The 26,152-nt window shown below is 42.6% G+C and overlaps 1 protein-coding gene across 1 annotated transcript in view; it reads left to right on the plus strand.

Moving 5' to 3' along the window:
• Positions 1–22,100, plus strand: part of LOC148450992 (cathepsin E-like) — a 93,611-nt gene extending 71,511 nt beyond the window's left edge. Inside the window, exon 9 of the mRNA XM_088462408.1 lies at positions 21,921–22,100. Within this exon, the coding sequence (XP_088318534.1) occupies positions 21,921–22,100 (180 nt within the window). The remainder of the gene's footprint in view (positions 1–21,920) is intronic.
• The last annotated feature ends 4,052 nt before the right edge of the window (positions 22,101–26,152 follow it).

The raw sequence follows: 26,152 nt of genomic DNA on the forward strand, positions 1-26,152 counted from the left end.
TGTGAACTCGCTGGTAGTTACTAAAAATAAATAGTGAAAAAAATACCTAGGGAGGCCCTGTGATAATAACTCCATCTGGAGGTGTTGTTATCCAGGGTCTCCCCCAATCTCTGTTAAAAAAAAAAAAAAAAAAAAAATTTACTTACCTAACTCCAGGGACCGGTGATTGGGGCTCCGGTGATGTTCTCCCTCCGGTCAGATGTTCTCCCATGGTGCACTGCGGCTCGGTCATTAGGTGACCATGTCCCAGTGCAGTATGGAATGTCAGCTGACCGGAGGCATGGAAGACATCACCGAGCACCGATGACTGTAGGTAAGTGCTATTGAGGGAGGGGGGGTCGCGGGGGGTCTCAGGGGGTCTGCGATCGCGGGGCATGAGGCTTAGCGCCGGGGGTAGCAGCGGCGGCCGTTCGGCGCATGCGTCGGCACTTTGTCACTGTGTTTTTTGCGAAAATACCGTGACTAGTGTGCACAGGGGATTCGCAGGGACAGAGCTTTATCGCAAGCTCTGTCCCTGCTAGGGATTTGTAGTAAATCCCTGTGATATTGCCTGAATTCGCAATGCGAATTCAGTCGATAATTTCACACTACAATCTGCATTACAAATGCGGATTGTAGTAAATAGAGCCCATGGAGAGAAAGTGACAAAATCCAAAATAGTATAATAATGCTAACATAGACACATTTATTATATCATGGATAAAAAAGTAACATAAAAACACATAATCATATAATTAGGCTCTAAATGGCCTTCAAAACAAAATAAACTTAATGAGGCTATGCAAGAGCCAGTTATTAAAACAATGGGGGCCCCAAGCCCTGCGTACCTGAATAATGATGTCATAGGCGTTGTTTTTGCACTGCTGACAATCCGGATAATGCCAAGCAGTGACTAACAAACGGGTACCGGTTGTCAGGTTCCAGGGTCCCTCCTTGTAGTGGATATATCCTGCTATCATTGTTGCGTTTCGGGCATACCACACTCTTCAGAAGAATGCAGAATGTGTTCCCTAAGTGGTCTTATATACCCCTATCCAGGAAATTGGTTTGTCCCTCCTCTGACCCGAAAATGCAGCAATCGGAAGTGACGTGGCCCGCCACTTCCGGTTTGCGGCTCCCAGCGTCTGTACAATCTTAAGAAGATCTTTCTTCTTAACCCTCATTCTTCAGCACTTCTCTTTATGCTTCCATACCAGAGGGATGCTTCTAATGTAGTGCCACAGATAGCGCTGTTTGCCGGAGTTGTAACCGGAAGTAGTCGGATGTAAACATCCAGTTTTTCTCTCAAAACCGGAAGTGGATGTCTCGTTGCCATGGAGAATGTGTAGCATCATTTGGAGTGCCTGGAAATGATGGCCTTCATTTTAGTAATCCACATAGATGGATATAAGAGAGAAGAGGGTATGAATAAATATGTAAACATGTAAATAAATATCACTTCCTGTGCAAAATAAATGGTGAATATCCCAAAAATTGTGTATTAAACCTAAAAATATATAAGAAATATAAAATATAAGAAATATATATATTATGCATAGAAAAATATATACTTTATACATAAAAAGCCGCATCTAAAAATATATGTACATAAAAAGCTACGTATAGTATGTATAAAATATGTATTAAAACATATATAGAGATATAGGAGAATGAATGAATGTAAAAGTGCAAGTGTGCCCATTAAATTAACCATTTAAGTTCAAAATCCTTGTTCAGTCCATCGGGTATTAATCATTAATGAATCAATTCGTTCTTTGCAAGGTTGGTCTCCACATCCCTATCTTTCCACGTGGGTTTGATATGTTGTATGCCTATAAAGTTAATAATATTTCTTGGTGAGCAGTTATGTAGTATTTTAAAATGCTCTGATAGGGAATGTGTTTCCATTCCTTTCTTGATATTACGTATGTGCTCTTCCATACGTGTGTTCAAACCCCTCGATGTTCGTCCAATATAGTGTAGTCCGCATGAACATTCAATAAGATAAATTACATTAGTACTTCATGAGCCACAGCGGTGGAAGCCTTTAGCACGTATTGGGTTATTAGTAGTTAAATCTAAAGCACTCCATATCAATTTACTTTTCAATTTGTCTGCTCTGCAGTAAATAAAATGCAGTTTTTCTGCAAGTGCGGTTTTTAAAACTGGATCTTTCTTTAAAATGTGCCAATGGCGATTAAAAACTTGTTCAACTTCTTTATAATGGCTTCCAAATTTCATAATAAATGACCATTCATTGCTCTTTTTCAACTGTTCGGCGTCTTTGGGTCTCAAAACTTGGTCTCTTTCCAGATTTTGTACCAGATGTTTAGTTAGTTTGATTTGATCCTTTCCATAAGTTCTAGCCAAAAAGTTATTCTCCATTTCATTCATCTGTTCTTCAACGATCTGAGGGTTACTACAATTCCTTTTTACTCAAATGAATTGGCTTTTTGGTACCCCGTTGAGCCATCTACTGAGATGCTTGCTGTCTCTATTGATAAAACTGTTAGTGTCTGTCAGTTTTTTATAGCATTTTGTGTGAAGGTGGTTGTCTTCTATGTACAGGTTCAAATAAAAAAAATTACATGTATTTTTATCAATATGGAAGGGTAAATTTTATGTCCAATGAGTTGGAATTGCAACCTGTGCAAAAGTTGTTCAAATCCTCCAAATACCCCTTCCAAAAGAAGAGGACGTCATCTATGTATCTATGCCATTGCACCAAGTTCGTCCCCCAGTACCTGCTACTCCAAATGTTGTCTTCTTCCCATTTTGCTAAAAACAAATTAGCGTAACTGGGGGCATACTTTGTGTCCATGGCCGTACCGACTCATTGTAGATAATAGTTGCCATTGAAGAAAAAGTAGTTATTATTTAAAATAAATGTAATACCTTCTTCAATAAAAACTATGCATTGTGGATTCATGTCTGTTTTTTTTAAATGCCATATGGTGGCTTTAATGCCTTCATGATGATCGATAACAGTATATAGGGAAGTGATGTCCGCAGATATCATAAACATCTTTTCACCCCACTTAATATTTTTAATCTTAGTAAGGGTATCCATAGTGTCTTTTAATTATGACTTAGTGTTCTTCACAATTGGTTGCAGATGATAGTCTATAAATTCCCATAAATTGCTGGTTATACTTCCTGTCCCACAACTATTGGTCATCCTGGAGGATTGGGTTCACTCTTGTTGATTTTCGGTAATACATAAATGGTGGGCATCAGTGGATTAGTAGTGTCTAGGAAATCCTTTCGTCTTTTGTGATCATATTTTATTCTTTACTTTCTTCAAGGAATTTGGTGAAAAGATTCTTGGTTTTGTTTGTAGGATACGATTTTAAGTTTGGTATATGTGGTGGTATTGAGCTGTTGGTAAATTTCCTTTTCATACTCACTTTTATCCTTAATGATAATACTTACACCTTTGTCCGACAGTTTTATCACTATGTTTTTTATCTTACTGCAAAGTTCTAATCACCATTCTTTCTTTTTCACTTAAGTTACATTTACGGATATATTTCTTATTATTGATCGCTTCTATATTGTCCAGGATACGTTTAGTAAAGCTTTCAATGAAGTTACCCTTCACATGTGTGGGATAGAAGGAAGATTTTTTCTTGAATTTAATGGGAACTGGTTCGGGAGTCATCTGTGTATTTAGATTCCTGGTTAAGGAAATATTTCTTCAGGGTAATTTTCCTAATAAATTTGTGGACATCAATATATGATTCAAATGGGTCGATCTTGCACGTAGGGGTGACCTTGAGTCCTTTTTCTAACATTTTTTCTTCAACTTTTGTTAGAGTTCTAGAGTTCAGATTAAATATTCTGCAAGGTTGCTCTTCAGCAACCATGTTGTTAGGATCTTTTCTTTTTCTTTTTTTTTTCTCCAATGCTCCCCCTCTCTTCCCTCTTTTTGTTTTCTTCATTTGTTCTAAGGTCTTCTTCCCCTTCTCCTTCCTCCCCGCAAAAAAGGAGATGTGGATGTATATGGTTCTTGGTCACCCAAAAGTTCATACCGATTTTTATTCTCATAGACAGGGTGTGCATAATTGAGTGTTCTTCTATCATATCTCTTTGAGGTATTCCATACTTCATATTTGTAACTTGGTTTGTACTGTTTCTCCTGATAATTATTTTGATATGTTCTTGGTGGGTATGTATGGAATTTATTTGTTGCCCTGTATAGTCAGAATGTTCTTGTGAAACTCTTAGTTCATCTCTAAAATGGAAATCTTTATGGTAGGGGAATTTATTCTTCATCATCGGTCTATGTTCAATGAATCGCGCTGGACTCTCTTCCTGTTTTCGTTGGTTTTTATCAAGATTCCTCTTTTCCTTCTTCTTTTCAGTTTTCTCTTTCTTTAGGAAGTCAAGTCCCTCTGAAATTGTGGTCACACATATACTGTATATTTGTCACGATGGCTATAGATTGTAAGCTTACGAGCAAGGCCATCTTACCTGCTATTACACAGTCTTCTTTTATCTTTCTTTAGGAAGTCAAGTCCCTTTGAAATTGTGGTCACACATATACTGTATATTTGTCACGATGGCTATAGATTGTAAGCTTACGAGCAAGGCCATCTTACCTGCTATTACACAGTCTTGTTTTATCTTTCTTTAGGAAGTCAAAGTCCCTCTGAAATTGTGGTCATATACATATACTTTATATTTGTCACGATGGCTATAGATTGTAAGCTTGTGAGCAGGGCCCTCTTACCTGCTATTACAGTCTTGTTTTATTACTTTTTGCTTCAATTGTAAAGTGCAATGGAAAATGCTAGCACTATATAAGTAACTGTTGATAATAGTAATAATAATAATAATGACTGTGACATCGTAATGTAGTCAAACGCTACTCATCCAGTGTAACTCTGATAGGGATAAACACCGGGTGTTCACATTTGTATGAAACAAGGCAAAACAAATTGTCACAAGACTCGCAATAATAGTAGATTTGGAAATTGCAACATTTAGGCTATAAAAGTAATCATGCATGTTATAAGAAATAAAAACAATAAGCTGTAAGTAAAACTGTATGTACATAAGTGTACAGAACTCAAGCTAAGTTGACTTCCCCTTTTAAACATAAACAATGATATTTTATTATTTTCCCTGCATTACCTCACAGCACTTCTAGATGGTGACAAGCTTCCATGCAGATTTATTTCATTTTCAGCTACAGTGCACACACAATGTCAGATATTTTGCACGATTTGCTGATTTTGACGCATCAGAATGACAAATCCTGCAAAATATGTGCAAATTCGTAAGTGTCCACTCACGAGCACGATTCCGATGCGCGTACTAGGGGTTGTACATCGCATCTTCAGATCTTCGGTCCTGCTGGTAAGATCTGGCAATCTCATTAAGGATGCACTGGAAATAGATAAGGATGGATGATAAGTTGTTAGTAGATCGTTTGTCAAAATGAACACTTTATGCACAATATTGTCAGTCCAGGGCTGCCAGGGAACTGCCGGTTAGTTCATGGGAAATCGTTAATGACATTGCATCGTTTGCGAGTCGTCACCTTTAGAATGTGATCACAGTGACAGATAACGAACCTTAAAGATAAAACAATGTGGGGTCGTGGCTTGGCAGCCATACTGAGAGGCCGCATCCTTTTAGAGCTCCTGGTCCCAGAGCCTATACCCGGCTGTAAAGCAGTCCCAGCAGGGTTAATTGTGTTCCAGTTACATCAACAGGGTGCCCGAGTTCAGTGATGACGGCCGTGGAACCTCCTGGAGTCTGAGGCTCAGCCTGTTACAGTGCCTGGACACCGTAGTGTGGATCTGTACTTGCCGCCTCCACTTCCGGACCAGACAGCCTGTCTCCGGCGACCTCCCCGTGACTACCCGAGTCGGCGTCCACACGAAATGCCCTGCATAGCTGTGCAGCCTGCACTTCTTTGTCTGATCTGCCGCAGACCTGCACTGGAGACGGTGGGCACTGAAGCAGTCTCCCCTTACTGCAGACCAGCTCCATTCTTCACCACGGCAGCCATCTTGGAGAACCCTGTACGGCCTGCTCCACACCATCTAGCTCACGGAGCCTCCAGCAACGGATCACACGGGCACCAGGTCGGTACACCCTCACTGTATGCTCCTGCTATACCTGACTTAATTCCGACATACTCCCTGAGGGTCCCTGAGTTCGAATACCACCTCCCCTACTCAGCCCTGTATTCATCCATAGGCATCACGCTCATTCTCAACTTCTGGATACTGGGGCTGTTTACAAAAGGAGAAGATCTCAAAGTGTATATTTTTTCTCATCACACAGCTCCTATTTTCTAATTAATGTCTCCAGATCTTATATAGAGCTCCAGAATATAATACTGTGTGTTGATGCCATCTAGTGGTTTTTTCTGCATTACTGCACTCTGTGGCCTTTTACATTGTTTTAATTTCTATGGCTCTGCAGTTACTGTTTTAATGTGTTAAGGTTGTTACAATTCTACTGTCCACCCAAATTTTTCTTTTTCTGCCTACAATATCTGTCCTGTTCATATTTAAATTTTCTATACAACATGAACCGCAAAGTTAACAGAGGGAGAAAGAGCACTCAACAGGGTATAATACCGCATCTATCCCGTTCAAATTCCCATCAACACTCTGTGTCTCCACCAGCCTCTCCTTCTGTTTCGCCATGTACGGATCTACCTTATGCAACCAAAAGTGATATTCAACTGATGCTTGCAGAATTAAATAAAACCCTTACGTCTAACTTTCAACAGCTATCTGCTGATTTACACAACGAGCTCGCCTCTCTTTCAAAATGCACCTCTGTAATGGAGAATAAAGTAGAATCACTCTCCAGAGGATAACAAGAAGCCTCGCATGATGTCAACTTTTTATATAAGGAGGTGGAATTCCTTAGGGATAAAAACGAGGATCTTGAAAATAGAGGCGTATCAATTTGAGAATTCGTAACATACCAGAGTCAGTATCTCCCCAGATTATGGAACCTTATTTGCCAAGTCTCTTTTCGATGTTGGTACCTTCACTATCTGAACAATCGATAATTATTAAGAGCTCATAGGACCCTCAGACCACCTAAGGAAGGAGACCCACCTAGAGATGTAATCCTGAAATTCTCGTCCTTTAAGACTAAGGACCATTCAATTAGACGCAAAAAGCCGAGATCAACAGAAAAGTATCACCGATCATGGCTTTTCGCATGGCGGAAACTTATCTCCGTATTCAATTCCAAACGCTTTTCGCATACGCGGAAAGTCAATGCAATGTAGTAGGCGAAAAAGATTTGCCTCTGAATAGCAGGTGAAAAGAAGTGCAAAATTTTTATTTTGGGGTGCAAAGGTGGGGAAACCACTCAGAACCCTTGGGACAGTTCCCCAAAGGACAACTGAGTCAAAAAATTCCAAAAAAAAGTTAAGAACACCCAAAAAAAAGTACCTTCATTTTGATGGCAAAAAAAGTAAAAAGCGGGGGGACAAGCCTAAAAACTAGCGAAATAGACTTTTTGGGGGTCTGCAAGGATGGGTCAGATGTTTTTTTTTATTGCAGGTGCTTGCAACAGGTTCATTTTTCATGATTTTTTTAACTTCACCTTAGCGACTTTAAAATATGGTAGCACCCATTTTTACCCAAAATTTGACAGGACTAGTTATTTTCACCAAAACATACTGCAAAATGCCATTCTTTTCCACTTGTGCAAAGACGCTAATAAGAAACTATTGAAACAACTTAAGTACCCCAAATAGTTTTATTAGGGCTATTCGGACACATCTCTATTGATCCCCAATGTTAGTACATCTTATTGGGGGGTTCAGGCTGATTTCCGCATTTCTTACAGCACACTCCACCTGTTTCGATTTCGCAGCTTGCCGTTTTTGCGTGGTTCGGAATTGAGTAGGACGAATAGTAGGGTCTCCGCACGATAAGTTTCTGCGTCCAAAACACGCGAAGTAGGCGGAAAGTCGGGCAGGCGAAACTTTATCGCGGATGTGAAACTAATTGAATACCGCCCTAAGGATCAAATTGCTGCTGCCAGCAGGTTTATGCCACAGATTTCATTAAAGGGTACACAATTACAAATTTTTCAAGATCTAGCTCCAGCGACCATCATTAAACGCAGGGACATGCGTAATATCAGCAAAGTGTTACTACTACAAGTATAGATGGGGTTTTCCTTTCCACCTGATTGTGGAGGTGAACGGCCGTCAGGTGTCTGTGCGTGATGCCAAAGCTAGGGCAAAGATCTTTTGCATAGACTCCAGTTGTCTGAAAGTGAAACCGGGACTAGCCTTCTTGGGCACGATGATTCTCGTCCTTGACTATTAGGCACGTATCTTGTTATTGTTCAATTTATATTGCCAGGCAGCCCCTTGAGGCATACACAGCCTATTTACTGCTGACTCTCAATATGTTATTCTGATTTTCTCATATCATGGTATTTTAAATGTTTCACCATGTTCCATATTTGCTCAGTTTATGTTTTTCTGGGACAGTATTGTTTATGTTTAGCTGGATCACATGATCCATATTAGCTCCAGGTGGATGGGGTTTGGTTTTCACGACTTCCTACCATCCCCCCCATTACGTGGGATTATTGAGAGGCTCCCCTGTGGTATTCCTCTCATCAGTTATTTGTTTAGTAATTTTAATTGATTTCAGCCCTCCCAAATTAGGCGCCAATTTGAATTTACTTCTTTTTTTAAGTGATTTTTCTCTCCTTTCCATTTCTTTTTTTTCCCTATTGGGCACACCCATTGTGAACTTCGACCTACTTCTGAGGGTATTGAATTGTTCACTGATTACTACCCCCTCCCCCCTTTTTTTCTGTTTATTTTTTCTTATAATTCCTCTTTATTCTCTCCTTTTTTTTCTATAATTTTCAATAAAGTACTTTGGTTTATTGTCGATGCTGAGCCTGTAATATTGGATTATCCCTCTAACAGTACTGTCAGTCAACGTAAAGAGTCTCAATACCCCACAAAAACACTCACTTCTATTCAAAACCATTCAAACTTATCAAGGTGACATCATTTTCTTACAGGAAACTCACTTTAAAAAGAATTCTCACCGCTCATAGACAACAAAACACTTCCCCCACGTTTTTCATTCCGCTCATAGTTATAAAAAACAGACTGTATCCATCATGATTCCCATTCCAATTTCTCTCATCTAAAAGTGACACAGAAGGGAGGTATATAATTCTAACAGCTCGAATTGGTCACCAGGTCATGACCATTGTGAACTTATATGCGCCCAATGTAGGTCAGGCCAAGTTTTTTTTGTGCTCATTTAAAGAAATTCACAGATTGCGCAAGGGTGTGGTTCTTGTAGGAGGTTACTTCAATGCAATCCTGTCCCCAGAGCTGGATAGAGGTTCACTAAGGCACGCTCCCTCTTCCCGCTTGCCCTTTGGTACTTTACGTAAGACGGTTACCGAGGCTGGTCTCTTTGATACATGGAGGGCCCACAACCCAACTTCCAGAGATTATACATTTTATTCGACTCTCATGATTCTTATTCTAGAATAGATATGATACTTGGTTGTAGTGGTACTTTGGATACTTCAGTCAAAGTTAATATTATCCCCATGGCCTGGTCGGATCATTTCTTGGTTCTGGCAATCATAGACCCACCGTTTTTAAGTAGGGGACGCACTTCATGGAGGTTTAATGAGACTCTCCTTCATATCCCTCAGTTCAAAGAGTATCTTCCCACCCAAATTAAAGACTACTTCGAGTTTAATGTTTCCCAGGACATCCCTTATCCCACTGTATGGGAAGCCCATAAAGCTGTCAGAAGAGCGGTTATCAAATATGCTACACATAGGAAAAAGAAACAAACTAAAATAATTGCACAATTAGCACAACTAGAATGCTCTCATAAAAATACCCATTCCCCCTCTGTACTTAGACAGCTACAAAGTGTTAGAGGCGAGCTCCAATTTGTATTGGCAGAACAGACTGAAAAATCATTGCATTGGGCGCAGCAGAAATTTTATGAAAAAAGCAATAATACTGATACTCTACTAGCGTCGCAATTAAAAGCTAAAAGAGCTTCTCAAACTATTACAGCCATCCATGATAATACTGGAGCTATTATTTATGACCTGGTTGCTATTAATCGTTCCTTTTATGATTATTACAAGTCACTATATAATCTCAATAGCCCTCATCAAGACCCAGTTCCTCCTTCCACGTTAGCCCAGGAGTATCTCAACTCATGCAAACTTCCTAAACTTTCTGGATCTGCCGTTTCAGAACTTGATTCGCCTGTCACTAATGAGGAGCTGAAATTGGCTTGTAAATTGCAGAAATCCTCTAAGGCCCCTGGACCTGATGGCTTGCCCTCATCCTATTATAAAATATTCTCTACCTGCCTTTCACAACATTTGATCTCTGTTTTTAATAAGATTCTGGAAGGGGAGCATTTTCATCCAGATCCCCTGAAATCAGTTATTGTTGTAATACCCAAACCACAAAAAGACCCCACTTGTTGTACCAACTACAGCCCGATTTTCCTAATTAATGCTGACATTACACTGTTTCCTAAGGTTTTGGCTAAAAGGTTGAATACACACATTACATTTTATTATTATTATTATTATTTATTTATATGGCGCCACAAGTGTTCTGCATCGCCTTACAAAGTACATAGACAAATAAGTAACCATTGACTTACAATACAATACAATTCAGGACATGGATAAACATTGCTATATTAGCGACCTTTACGCCCACATAAGCAGCCAAGTGTTAGTTACCCTAGTGGGGAGTAAGAGTTAAATTAAATTACAGAAGGGAGAAGCACAAGAGGGTAGAGGGCCCTGCTTGAAAGAGCTTACATTCTTTAAGGGAGAGGAAGACAAACAGGAGTGACACAGAATGGGGTAGGTGGGGAGAAAGGAAGATGTAGCAGCAAGTTAGCATGAGAGCTGGAAGGCTTTAATGAAGTAGTGGGTCTTAAGAGCTCATTTGAAAGATTGTAGAGAGGTGCAGAGTCAGAGTTTGATTGACAATGATCAAGTTGGATTTGTACTCACGAGACAGGCTTTGGACAACACTAGGCACACGATTAATATTATCTCCTACATTAATAAGAACAAGTTACTGGCTGTGTTGTTATCACTCGACATGGAAAAGGCCTTCGACAGGCTTAATTGGTCTTTTATGTTCCAGACACTATGAACACACTTTTTGTCAGCATTACAGGCCCTATATTGTGGTCCCATGGCCTTGATCTCGACTAATGGACTTTGCTCTCCGGTTTTTGGATTGGGTAATGAAACGAGACAAGGTTGTCCTTTCTCCCCTTTGCTCCATGCCCTTAGCATCAAACCTTTAGCGGCTAAAATACGTGACAATCCCAATATTAAAAGTGTTTCAGTACAAGGATCATAATATAAATTATCCTTGTTTGCGGATGACGTGCTCCTAACTCTGACGTCTTCCTTATTCTCATTTTCTAATTTACAAGTTGAGCTACAAGCTTATGGTCCATGCTCTGGGCATAAAGTAAATAACACCAAATCAGAGGCTTTAGCATTTAATCTCCCAACACACACAATGCAACTTCTGGAGATCAATTTCACTTATCTTTGGCGTCCAAAATCCTTTTAGTATCTTGGGATACATATTACAAAGACCTACGACCAACTCTATTAGGCTAATTATACCCCCTTACTCCACACAATTAAAAAATATTTGCTTAGGTGGGCTCATCTTTGTATCTCGTGGACTGGCCGAATTAACGCAGTCAGGATGAATATACTCCCTAGGTTGCTTTAACTTTTCCAAATGGTCATATTGTGGTCCCATCCTCCTACCTCCATGAAATTCAGTCATTGTGTGGCTCGTTTGTGTGGTCCAATAAAAAACATAGAACGCGCAGAGCTTGTTTGGCCAAATCTGCGGTCAATGGCGGTCTTGGACTCCCCATTTTTGAAAGGTATTGTTTTGCAGAACAACTAAGCCACATATCTTCTTGGTACATGGAGGAGGGATGTAAAAAATTGGCACTACTGGAAAATTACCTGGTGGATGATCATCTTGTATGTTTTCTTCCATGGCTTATTTATTTATTACCAGTAATTTATATAGCGCACACATATTCCGCAGCGTTTTACAGAGAGAATATTTGACCATTCACATCAGTCCCTGCCCCAGTGGAGCTTACATTCTATGTTCCCTATCAGATGCGCACACACATACATACAGGTTAATTTGTGTTGGGAGCCAATTAACCTACCAGTATATTTTTGGAGTGTGGGAGTACCCGGAGGAAACCCACTCAAGCACAGGGAGAATATACAAACTCCACACAGTTAGGGCTATGGTGGGAATTGAACCCATGACCTCATTGCTGTGAGGCAGTGATGCTAACCATTACACCGTCTGTGCTGCCCTAATCTGAGACCAACCTCAGTACCGGATGTCCCATGTGTAAGGGCCATCTTATCTGTGTGGGACAAACTAAACAAAAGGCTAGAACTAGCACACTCTGTCTCCCCTGACCCCCCTGTGGCGCAATCCTCAGTTTCCTCTAGGTTGCATGTCCTCTTACAGACGCCCTTGGGTGTATGTGGGGCTCACAAGATTCCTACATATTAAAGGTGACTTTGCACCCCGAGTTTTGCAGACCTCTGTGACAAATGTGTTATGTCCCCTAATTTGCATTTTGCCTACTTGCAGATATGTAGCTTTATTCAATCCCTCAGTAAATCTAAGAGAGTGAGACAATTTCATTAATTTGAGCGTCATTGCATCTATAATCCAGGCTGTAAGCACTCTATATCAATTTTGTATTCATTGCTAAACCCCTTACTTCCTGAATTTAAAGAATCATTTGAATTAGCTTGGGAACGTGACCTGGGGGTGGGTTTAGATGCGGAAGATTGGACGGATGTCAGACATGGGTGGCCAAATCCTCCATCAGTACTAATATAAAGGGAAATTCGTACAAAGTGTACTCCCGCTGGTATATGGTGCCCGAAAAGCTGCATCATATTTTCCCAGGTTCATCTGACCTCTGCTGGAGACAATGTGGTAATGTGGGTTCTTATTCTCATATATGGTGGGTCTGCCCCTTGATCTCTAAATATTGGGATGAGGTCATATACTTGGTGTCCAGAGTGATTGGTGTTTCTCCTCCTAAGAACCCTTTGCATATGCTTTGGTGCAAACCCCTGGGATCCCTTTCTAAATTTCAAAATAAATTCTGTGGTCACATCTGCAATGCAGCAAAACTTCTAATTGCTTCGGATTGGAAACAACTCGCAGCTCCATCGCTGAATGTTTTGATTAAAAAGATTTGGTACCTAGCCTCAATGGAGTATATAACTGCCCTGCTCCATGACAATGTGTTAAATTTTCATGCTACCTGGGACTCTTGGTACTCTTTGTTTAATAGACAGTAACCTGGTACAGAGTGAAGGTGAGGCTGGTTTTCACTTAGTAGTGCAGTGCTCTGCAGGATGGTTCTCCCACTCCCCCTCTTTTACATTTTTTTTCTTTTCTATAAATTTTTTGTGCTCCAGTTTATAAGTTTTCTTATAAATGTTTTTGTTCTGTTATTATTATACTAAACTCTGTTGATAATTTACTGTGCTGTACAAACTATTTCTATGGTATAGTGTATTGTTTGTACTATGCTGCATATGTTTTGTGCATTTTATGTCAACTATTCTAAATAAAGAGATTAAAAAAAGATATAACAATGTATCTAGATGCAAAATGTGCACTGAACCACATCAATTACAGAGATCAGCAACTAGATGTTATTTGTTTACAGTAGACTATATGGGCAATTTATAAAGCGCAAAATTGTCAAATTGTAGTACGAAATTTATTATGGCACTTTGCATCTCAGTTTGCACGGGTTGCCTATGTTTCCACCACAGCGTACCAGAAAGGCAGAGATTTGCACCAGTCAATAGGAGGAGTTGGGCAAATTGAGTATGATCCTTGTTAAGATTGCTGTTAGTGTTCCACTCAATTTACCAGTTTAATTTTGCAGTGCAAGATCATGGAAATGAGATACAGTACAGAAGTGGAGAGGGAGCACACTTTGAAGATTGTACCAGCTCTAAATCGGCAGTAGTTGGTAGTGATAATTGCAGGGGCTGGCTGGCAACTTTTAGCCTGGGGGGCAATGCATGCAGGTGGCCCTGGCAGAGTAGCATGTAGCCAGGGTGCCCGGAGCATGTGTGTGCTTCGGCGCTCCCCCCCCTCAAGTGTTCCAGGGAGGAGGCGGCTCCATATGGTATTAATGTAAAGTAAAAATAAAGATATGGGGCAGCCCCCTGTAGTGGTGCCCATATGCAGTTTCCCCTGTACCCCAGGAGAGGACCCCCTTATGCAGGCCACCAGTAGTGCCCCTAGGAGAGATCCTCCTATGCAGTGCCCCTTATACAGTGCCCCCAGTAGTGGTCCCCCCTGTGCAGTGCCCCTTGTGCCCCCAGTAGTAAGCCCCTTATATAGTGCCCCCAGTAGTTGTACCCCCTATGCAGTGCCCCCAGTAATAGCCCCCCCTTTTAGCTTATAGTGCCCCCAGTAGTAGTCCCCCCCTTGTAGTGCCCCCAGTAGTAGTCACCCCTCGTAGTGCCCCCAGTAGTAATCCCCCCTTGTAGTTCCCCCCCAGTAGTAGTCCCCCCCTTGTTGTGCCCCCAGTAGTGCTCTCCCCCTTGTAGTGCCCCAGTAGTACTCCCCCCCTTGTAATGCCCCAGTAGTAATCCCCCTCTTGTTGTGCCCCCAGTAGTAGTCCTCCCCCTTGTAATGCCCTCAGTAGTAATCCCCCCTTGTAATGCCCCAGTAGTAATCCCCCTTGTAGTGCCCCCAGTGGTAGTCCCCCCCTTGTAATGGCCCCAGTAGTAATCCCCCCCTTGTTGTGCCCCCAGTAGTAGTCCTCCCCCTTGTAATTCCCCCAGTAGTAATCTCCCTTGTAGTGTCCCCAGTAGTAGCCCCCCACCCCCCAGTAGAGAGACACGTAATAAAAAAAGAAAAAAAAAAACCCGCTCCTGGTCCTGTAGCTGCTATCGGCTCTTCCGTCCGTCCTCCCGGGCCGCTTTGCATTATGGGAGAGACGTCATGTCATCTCTCCCATTACCCACTGCGGAAGCCGGAAGATGGCTCCGCAGTGGGAGCAGCAGCAGCCGATGAGAGTCTGAAAGACTCTCATCAGCTGCTGAAATAAACACACAGCTGCCGGAGCCAGCGGCTATGTGTTTGTCACTGTCTAACGCTGACCGAACTCCGTCCGGTCAGCGCTACACGAGCGGAGCAGCTGTGTCACAGTGATAAAGACTGCCCGCAGCCCGCATGGTGCTGCGGCCCGGGGGACACATGGCATCCTGCCCCCTGGCCCAGCCCGCCACTGGATAGTTGTACTGCAATGCAGAAGCACATTTCTAGTCCAAACGCAAAATAGTGACACATACACTAGATCAGTGGTTCTCAAACTCTGGGTCTCATTCAGACCCGCTCGCGGGTGCAGGACGCTCGCAAGCGGGTCGATGGTAGGCCACTCCATTTTCAGGTAGGAGGGCCTTGATTCAGAGCAAGCGCTCTGGTCAGAGCGTCCGGCTCTGAATCAGGCCCTCTGTCCTCAGGACCCCATACAGTTCATGTTTTCCAGGTCACCCAGCAGGTGCACAGGTGTATTCATTACTCACTGACACATTTTAGATCCACAGGTGGAGCTAATTATTTCACTTGTGATTCTGTGAGGAGAGCTGTAAAAATGGGATTTTGGTACCTACCGGTAAATCCTTTTCTCTGATTCCACAGGGGACACTGGAGGTTGCTTACGCAGGGGTATAGAGGTGTGGATAACTGGAGCCGACACTTTAAATAATTTAGAAGTGTGAAGCTCCTCCCCCTCTATGCCCCATCAGCCCTCAGTTTAGACATTGAATACCAAGAGGAGATGGAGAACAAGCTGAGTAAAAGGGAGAGAAGAACACACAATAATCAAAACATACAACATATGGAACAAACCGAACAGGCAAGCAGAGAGCGCTGAGGTGGGCGTCCAGTGTCCCCTGTGGAATCAGAGAAAAGGATTTACCGGTAGGTACCAAAATCCCATTTTCTCTTTCATCCACTAGGGGACACTAGAGGTTGCTTACGCTGGGGACGTCCCAAAGTTCTCCCCACGGGCAGGAGCGCTCTGCAGAACCTGTAGAACAAGGCAGCCAAAACGTGATGCCGAAGCAGCAAACGTGTCAAATCTGTAAAATTCTACAAACGTGTGAACAGAAGACCAAGTGGCCGCACGACACAAGTGTGACATGGAGGTAACCCTACCGGTCCGCCATGATGCACCCACCGAACATGTGGAATGAGCCGAAGTGGACGAAGGAGGCCGATGGTCAGCACTAACATAAGCCTGATGAATAGTCAGCGTGATCCAACGTGCCAATGTCTGCTTAAACGCTGGCCAACCCCTCCAAACAGCATCATAGAGGACAAAAAGCGACTGACTACGGAGGGACGCTGTCCTGGCAACATAGATGCGGAGAGCTCTAACCACAACCAAGGTAGAATAATCACCCGAGTCTCCCACCAATGACGGAACCACCATAGGCTGGTTGAAATGGAAAGCTGACACAACCTTGGGAAGGAAGGCGGCTACCGTCCGGAGTTCCGTCCTATCAGCATGAAACACAAGGTAAGGTGGCTTATAGGACAGAGCACCCAATTCCGAAACTCTACGAGCCGAAGCTAGAGCCAGAAGGATGACAGTCTTCCAAGACAAACACTTAAGATCAACCTCTTCCAAAAGGTTCGAACATGGCCGACTGAAGGAACAGAAGCACTAAGGTCAAGTCCCAAGGAGCTACCGGAGGTACTAAAGGAGGCTGCACATGCAAGACCTCCTGAAGAAACGTCTACACCTCAGGAAGGAGGGCCAATTTGCGTTGAAAGAAAATGGAAAGGGCAGAGACCTGCCCCTTTCAAAGTTCCAAGGCGAAGGCCAGAATCCAATCCCTATCTGGAGGAGAAAAGAAAAAGAAAAAAACAGAAACCGGAACAAAGGAAAAATCCTAGACGGAAGACACCAACTGGAACACCACGATATATAAGAACGCCAGATACGATGATAATGCGCAGCCGTAAACTGGCTTCCTGGCGCACAGCATGGTGGGAATAACCGAGTCTGCGATACCTCTACGTCTGAAGATATCGGTTTCAAGAGCCACCTCATTAAATGCAGCTGCGTTAAGTTGGGGTGGACAAAAGTACCCTGCTGTAGAAGATCCGGCCGCTGAGTAAGGGGCCATGGGTCGTCTACCAATAGGGACCGAAGGTCAGAGAACTAACTTTTCCGAGGCCAGTTTGGAGCCACTAGAATGAAGGAGGCCGACTTGTGTTTTATTTTTTTAAGATGACGAGGCATGTATACTGGGAGCTGATGATTCAATCGGGACGCCATGAGGTCCATTTGAGGACACTCCCATCGACTAATAAAAGCGTTGAACACGTCTGGATGAAGCTTCCATTCCCCGAGATGGATGTCCTGGCAATTTAGATAATCTGCTTCCCAGTTGTCCATACCCGGCATGAATACTGCTGACAGGATTACAGACTTATTTTCGGCCCACCGGAGAATCTGAGTTACTTGTCGCATGGCCATGCGACTTCGAGTCCTACCTGTCGGTAGATGTAAGCGACGGCCATTGCATTGTCAGACTGAACTCTCTCCGGACGAGACTTTAGAAGCTCTGTTGCTTCTATCAGAGCTTGTAAATTGCTCTGAGTTCCAACACATTTATGGGCCACTTCTGTTCCAGTGGGGACCATCGACCTTGAACGAGATAATCGAGGACTACTGCTCCCCATCCCTGAAGGCTGGCATTCATTGTTACGATGATCCAGCCCCCACACTTCGAATCTTCGGCCCGCTAAAAGATTGTTGGATTGGGTCCACCAGAGGAGAGCCACTCTGGTAACCAGGTTCAGACGGATCTGTTGATGTCAAAGCAGATGAGATCCTGAGCCTTGTGAAAAGAGGTCCAGTTGAAATATTCAGGAGTGGAAATGTCCGAACTGTAGTGCCTCGAAATCAGCTACCATTTTGTCCAAGAGACGCAGACAAAGAAGTAGGGAAACCTTCCTTGGTCTGAGGACCAACTGAACTAACAACCGGAAATCCCGGGCTTTGTCTATTGGAAGGAAAAACCCCTGTGTCGTATCCAAGATCATGCCCAGAAACAGAAGTTTCTGGGATGGAATGAGATGTGATTTCTTGAATTTGATTATCCAACAGTGTTGGATTAAAGTGTGATATGTCAGTAACTCCTGGTCTGAGAGAAGGGTTACCGATGTAGCCTTGAGTAATAGGTCGTCCAAATAAGGGATTATGTTCACCCCTATTGACCAAAGGAGTGCAATCATGACTGACATGAGTTTTGTGAAGATGTGGGGAGCAGAGGATAACCTGAATGGCAATGCTCAAAATTGGTAGAGATCCTGCAGTATAGCAAACCGCAGTAAGGCTTGATGCGGTTCCCAAATGGGAACATGCAGATAGGCATCCTTGATATCCAGGGATAATAGGAACTCCCCTGGTTCCAAGCTCGCAATGACGGACTGTAGAGAATTCCTTTTGAAACAATACATCTTCAGATATAGGTTTAAAGACCAGAGGTTTAAGATGGGCCTGACCGAACCCTCTGGTTTGGGCACTACAAACAGGCTTGAGTAAACCCCCATACCTCATTGATGCTCTGAAACCAGAACTAGCACAAATACTATTAGAGACTGTATAGCTTTCTATAGAACCCTGGCCTTGTCTGCAGGTATTGGCAGACTCATAGTGTAGAGCCGAGGTGGAGGGGGGACTTCGAAGTCTATACGGTAGCCCAGGGAAATTGGTCTGCGAATCCACGGTACTGAAGAGGTTTGGTTCCAAACTTGTTAACATTTTTGCAAGCGGGCTCCCACCGCAGGGGACCCCAGGTGGGACAGGAGACCGTCATGCCACCTATTCTTCAGCAGGTTTAGGCTCCTGTCAACGTGCAACAGTGTACCTCTGCCGCCTCTTGCTTGCGTGGGAGCACCTCTGGCTCTACCACAAAAGTAATGTGGCGCAGGAAAGTAATGAAACGAAGGTCCAGTGTAAGAACTTCTGGGAGCCGGAGCAGTAGACGGGAGGAAAGAAGACTTACCTCCCCGTGGCTTGGGATATCCATTCGTCCAATTCCAGGCCAAAAAGCATGTCACCAGTGAATGGTGAACCCTCCCCCGCACGCTTGGATTATGCGTCCGCTTGCCAAGCGCGCAACCAGAGGGCTCTGCGGCCCGATTAGTAGACGCAGAAATATTGATGATCAATATCCTTAGAAGCTTCTCCCAGGTAAACTGCAGTCTCACGAATGTGTTCTGCTAGTAGGTAATTCCCAGAGCAGAATTACGTCCAAGTCCAATGTAATCAACTGGTCAGCCCAGCAAACCACAGCCTTGTTAACCCAGGCGGTAACAAGGGTGGGTCTAAATTGAGCTCCCGCTGCAGTATAGATAGATCTTAGTGTTGTCTCCAACTTATGATCCGAAGGGTCTTTTAGTACAGTAGCTCCTGGTATTGGAAATGCTGTTTTCTTAGAGACGGGAGATAAACGCATCTACAGGAGGAGGTGTTTCTCACTTTTCCAACATGGATGATGGAAAAAGATAGCTAGACTGAAGCCAACCTGGAATTTGGAACTGCCTATCCTTCCAGACCGCTGAAAGCTCTGTTGAAGGTGTTGCCCATGAAATATTTCTCACTCCTGGGAAGCAGGAATTATATCCTCAGGTAGATTGAGGATATTTCTGACTGCCAAAATTAGAGATTCCACTCTGTGAGAAGCAGACTCTCTTGAGGAGTTCCGTCCTGTAAATGGTGTGAAGTGGGGGATGCAGACATCGCTGTACCCATAACCTGTACCAGGGTGTCTAGAGACTTTGCCTCAGCTAACTCTGACGTTAAGTCCGTCATAACTCCTACCATGTCAGCGGCCCATGGAGGAGCAGGTGAGTTAGTAATAGCCATAGATGGATCCATTGTTATACAAGCATCACATAACGTGGACCCAGTGGCATGTTGTTACACTTAGAACAGACAACCAGCGTTTAAGAAGCCCTTTGTTCTGCTTGACATTGATACACACAGTCACTCAGAGGGACACAGTATAAACAGAAGTTAATCAGAACTGAACAGAGCTGAGACCGAACTGAGACAGAACTGAAAACAGAAGGCTGGTCTGGGACACAGAGGAGGAGATACACCCCACTCCCTTCACACAGATTTTACTCCCTGCACTTACACCCCAGAGTTACTCACAGCCTTTTGTACCAGGGATGTAGCCATATGGATGTGCAGGAGTCCAGCCTGTTGTAGCCTAGCAGCTGCACTCTGCCTTCTGGAGGGAGAGAATGCAGGCATGAAGTACAGACATTGGCAGGCACGCTGTTTTTTAACAGCCCTGTGCCTTAGCAGCGGAGAGACCGCGCTGTGTAGGCTCCGCCCCATTTTTTATGAAGGCTGCCGTCCAAAATGGAGGAGCTCACTCCTGATAGCCCCACTATACGCACTCCCCCATCCCTCTGCAGCCCTTAGTGGCGAGCAAGTACCGAGGACAGTGTATGCCCCCACCAGAAGCAGCAATACACACTGGGCGGTCGGCGGGAGGGGGAGTCAGAGCGGGGGAATGCACAGCCATACCGACTGCTTCCTCAGAGGCTCTCACAGCTGCAGCACACACTCTTCTCAGTGCTGTGATAACGCTGGGTAGCGGCGGGGGTGGGAGCCGGGGGATGCGCAGCTGGTTACTCACTGCGTGTCCCCTTAGAAGTCTCTCTGCAGCAGTCTTCAGCACTTTCTTTTTTCTATTAGAAATGTGCTGTGGCGGTAAGGAGCTGTCAGTGCTTTTGTAATAAGCACTGTGCACTCCTTCCTGTTCTACTAAGAACAGGGCGCCAGGTACCCGGACCCCACCTTTAGAGAGGTGGCGAAGGGTACCTAATATAGTGTAAAAGATGCATAAAAATAATAAAACCTAAATAAACAACAATGTAATGCTGGAGCACAGCATAATGTGACCAGCTCCTAGTAGGCACATTTTCTAAACTGAGGGCAGATGGGGCATAGAGGGGGAGGAGCTTCACACTTCTAAATTATTTAAAGTGCCGGCTCCAGTTATCCACGCCTCTATACCCCAGCGTAAGCAACCTCCAGTGTCCCCTAGTGGATGAAAGAGAAACATGCACTGTTTGGGGTCCTGTGGACCGAGTTTGAGAACTTGTGCACTAGATGCAGCCACATTGTTCCTTCACTCCCTTGATACATTAAAGCCACTTGTGAGACTAAAGCAAAAGTAATTTTAGTGAAAACGTGAGCATTTCAAATAATGAAAGCAGTTGTTTTAAAGTGTTAGGAGGATGAACTTTGGTGCGACAATCATACTTGCATAGTGAATTTCTTCAAATGTTTACACCTCTTCTTATCCCTAGCTGCAATTCTGAGGGGTAATGTAATAGCCTGCAACTCACAAAAAACATTGAGATTCCGGCGAGTCTGACCGGTGTTTTAAAGTGGCAATCATTTAAAGGGCAAAACCAGGTTGTTACATTTCCCCCCCATGTTTGGAAAGATTTCTTCTGACATTAATAGCGCACCATGGTAAACCAACCAAAAATCACCCAATTATATGCAGCCAGTATACTTCATAAATACAGTTCAGTGAGATATTGTCTGCTTTCTATGTTTCAAATGTTTAATCAACCCAAAAAAAATAATGACCATTTATAGATTTCAGTAAGTGCTGGATGTCTAATAACAGGACAGAATTTTTTTCCATAATTTATTTCTACTCTTATTTTATATTTAAATATATCTGGTTAAAAGTTATATACTCTGGTTAAAAGTTTTGTAACTAAACAAACAATTAACATGCATTTGTCCTATCCTACATAGGATGGAGGAGGTTACTGCAGCAGTGGCTTCGAAGGTATGGACATACAGCCCCCTTCAGGACCCCTGTGGATTCTGGGAGATGTTTTCATTGGCCAGTATTACTCTGTATTTGATCGGGGTAACAATAGAGTGGGGTTTGCTCCAGCGCTTTCCTATCCATCTGCAACAAATGGGGCGTGAGCTCTTACACTGCTTCTGGAGTTTAATAAAGAACTTTTTAATCCAATAATTTTATTACAGTTTTTCAAAATTCCTTGAGGGGAACCTGGCAGTATAATTGTTACATGCATGTGTGATTAACCATAGACATTATAGACATATCTATGCATTAAAGTAATGCTATCATATTAACTATTGCTTATTAGTTAATTGTGTGATAAGGAGTAGTAGAGAATTAATAATGGAGAAGCAGTTGATAGTTTCACATAATAAGGCTAATATCACAACTAATCAAAATTTGTATGATGAAAGGTGGTCAGTAATATTTTTGTAGCATGTATCATTGCTGAACTTTTTGATAACTAATCACTGTAGTTTACAAAACTATTCACCTAGAAGTGGAATTCCTTAGCTGCCACATAGTTTCTTCTGTTTAGATCTCTTCCTACATCACACATAACTGCTCTCCATAAATAGCTTAATTGCACCATAAAACTCCATGTAAACGTTCTACTACTTCACATAACTTCACCCGAGTAGACCATAGGTATTTACGGTTTCCATTTCCATCTCACCATTCCAGTAACACATTAATTCTTCACCTCTATGTAACACATTCCCCTCCCTCACCTCTTTAGTAACACATTACCCCTGCTCACCCTATAGTAACACAATTCCCTATCACCCATGTTGTAACACATTCCCTTCCCTCACCCCATAGTAACACATTTGACATTCCCCTCCCTCACCTGTGTAGTAACACATTCCCCTCCCATACCTGTGTAGTAACACATTCCCTTCCCTCAACTCCATAGTAACACATTCCCCTATCTTATCTGCATAGTAACACATTCCCCTCCCATACCTGTGTAGTAACACATTCCCTTTCCTCAACTCCATAGTAACACATTCCCCTATCTCATCTGTGTAGTAACACATTCCCTTCCCTCACAAATTCACATAGTGGAGCCACACCAACTGCCACTGATATTCGGCAGCACTTGGGATGACAGTTGGTGTTTGATATGAACTGTGCTACAGCCATGATCAGTCAGTCAGTCAGGACAATGCACAGGGGGAGGAAACATTTTAGACCGCTTCACCTCCGTAGGAGTCACATTTTTTAAATTCCCTGCTTAGTGGGCACCTATGTCATGGAAGGATTTGGGCTGGGCACTGATAAGTCAGTCAGTCAGTAAGTTAGGACATCTGATTATATATATATATATATATATATATATATAATATATATATATATATATATATATAAAGATATATATATATATATAAAGATATATAGATTAAACTTTAGTTTAAAAAAAAAATACAATGCTTCAATGCAGGATTGCCTTCTAGCCAATTCATCCTACATTGTTTTTAATAGTTCTTCAAAATCCTCATGGAAAAGCTAAGTACTTCAGTAGTCTGGCTTGGACAACCTGTCAATCTCCATATATGATTAAACTACTCATTACTTTTGACTTTGACTGTATGTTTTCCAAGTAAATAGTAAATATTGTCTCTTTAGTCCTTAGTTCACAACTTATGCTGGCCATACACTCTGCAATTATCGGGACGATCCGCCCGATATCGGCGGATCGCCGCGATAATTGCAGCGTGTATGCGGGCGACCAAGGGTTAAATATTGCTCGGTCGGGCATGCTGGATTGTCCAGCATGCCCGTCCGATGCGATATTTACCCGGGAAACTGTCGGCCGCATCGGGCAGTGTATGCCCAGTGCGGCCGACAGACAGACATTTCCTGTGTTCCTTCCTACTGAAGGAACAGGGAAATGTCTCCTCCCCCGGGGGCGGAGCGCGGATGTCGGGCTATACACTGTGAGATTTCTCTCACAGTGTATGCCGGCGACATCTGCGGCTGGCAGGCAGCCAGATAAAATGTCTGTCGGTCTGACAGACATTTTATCTGGCAGTGTATGCCCAGCATTAGTGTTTAAATAAGTGTATCATAACACACTTATGACACATGAATTGTCTCATAAGACATTATTATTGCCCTTTATTTACATAGTGATAACACATTACGCAGTTCAATACAGAAAATACTTAATTAATCATAAAGCCCTTACATTATCTGCATTTTTCTCAATTACCTTTTATGCCAATTAACACTTTGATTTTGCACAGTTGTTGTGGCTTGCTGATAGCTACAGAAAAAGATCCATTTATCTTACATTTAATTGAGTATTTTTATGTGTTTTCCACAAGGTTAAAACATGCAAAGTAATTGTTCCATTTGAAGTAAGTTTTTAATAGTTTGTCAAGACTGTCTGTACATGTGCAGCAGAATGAAGAATACATATTGTGATTTAGTTTACCACTCTTTAAAAAGTTGTTAATAAAATATTTTAATATTTTCCTTCAAAAATGAAATGTGCTGAAATCAATTTATTTTCTCAGAACTTAATAATATTGTGTTACAAATCTTAAACTTGAATCACATTTTCAAATCATTATTTCCTCTTTAATGGGCAAATCTACTGAGAAAACTATTGTACATCATTGTTTTGTCTTACTGTGCGGTCTCTTGCCTTTTTCTTACACTGTCATCTTAAGCTGGGTACACACTTGGACAATGGACCGCCGACCTATCTAACGATTGGTTAGTGCATACATAGTTACCAATCGTTCTGCCAATGTGTCAGCGCTATCAGCACTGACAGCATTACTGGGCAGGCATTTGAATTTGCCCACCCATTTGAGATGTCAATCACCACCGGTTCCCTGCAGAATGTGTACAGGCAGTCGTTCATCTGCTGTGCTGCCCAGTTGATGCGATATGTTTGTGAACTACGTCATTTACAGACATATCGGGGGTACACACACACTGAAGCACTCGCAATATATATATTTGGGATGTAGTTATTATTCCGGCTGTCAGGATGACGGTGTTCAAAATGCCGCCACAGGAATCCCGACACCACTCAGATTCCCAGCACTGGCATCCCGACTGCTGGCATCTCGACAGTATGTATTGGGGTTAGGGGGAGGGTTTGGCACTAGGGGGAGGGTTAGTGTTAGGCACTAAAGAAGGAGGGTTAGGTTTAGGCTGTGGGGAGGGTTAGGTTTAGGCTGCTGGGAGGGAGGGGTAGGGGAAGGGTAATATACTTACCTTCATCTGTTGGCATTGTGACCCAAGTGGGATGCCGGCGTTAGGATTCTGACCGCCGGGATCCAAAGTGCCGGCATCTCATACTCAACCCATATATTGAATGGCCAATATATTGCCCAGTGTGTACCCAACATTACACACCTCAATGGCACTTACTTCCTACCTTGACACTGCGAACAGTCCTTCCCATATTTGCTACACTGCAAAAGATGGTGCAAAATGTGTCTCCATGGCCATCCCACATTTCTTAAGGTAACATGGTTCTCAAATATAAAATATTTTTTATTGTCACTCAAAATAAACTAAATAAATCTAAAATAAACTTAGGAATAATCACCTATAATCAGTGAGATAATTATATTGCATTTACTACTCTATTAAAGATTGTTGTACTTTTTTTTCTCCTTTTAAGTACTGGTAAATTATACATTTACTATATTTCTTTTAAGACCAGAGCACAATGCTTGTGTTGTGCAATTCTGTATATTACTGTTATTAAAAGCAATGTAAGCACTTATCCTGCTGAAAACAAACAGGAGATACACTGGCCCAGTGTAATCAGGTTGACTGAATTATCTGGATCCCTTCTACCCCCATTGCAGCCTGTTATTGAGTTTGAAAGATAATAGTACAACAGACCAGCATAATTTTTGTTTTCTGTGCAAATTCTGCAATTTTGTGCCAACTGCCTGGTATTGGCTGCTATATTGCAGTGAGTATAGGCACATATAGTCTCAAAAGTTGAAACAGACAGACAATCACACAATATATAAAGTTACACATGGGAACAATTTATTCATTACAAAGACATAATCATAGCAGCCCCACCCACTCAAACATGCTGCCACCCCTCCACTCTCATCCAAAGGCTATTATATATATAGGGTTAAAAAGACATGTACCTGATGGTGTAGTAAGTACTGTAATAAGTGCTTTAAAG

Source organism: Taudactylus pleione, unplaced genomic scaffold, assembly GCF_031769625.1.
Source record: "Taudactylus pleione unplaced genomic scaffold, aTauple2 ptg001228l, whole genome shotgun sequence".
Taxonomy (NCBI): Eukaryota; Metazoa; Chordata; class Amphibia; order Anura; family Myobatrachidae; genus Taudactylus; species Taudactylus pleione.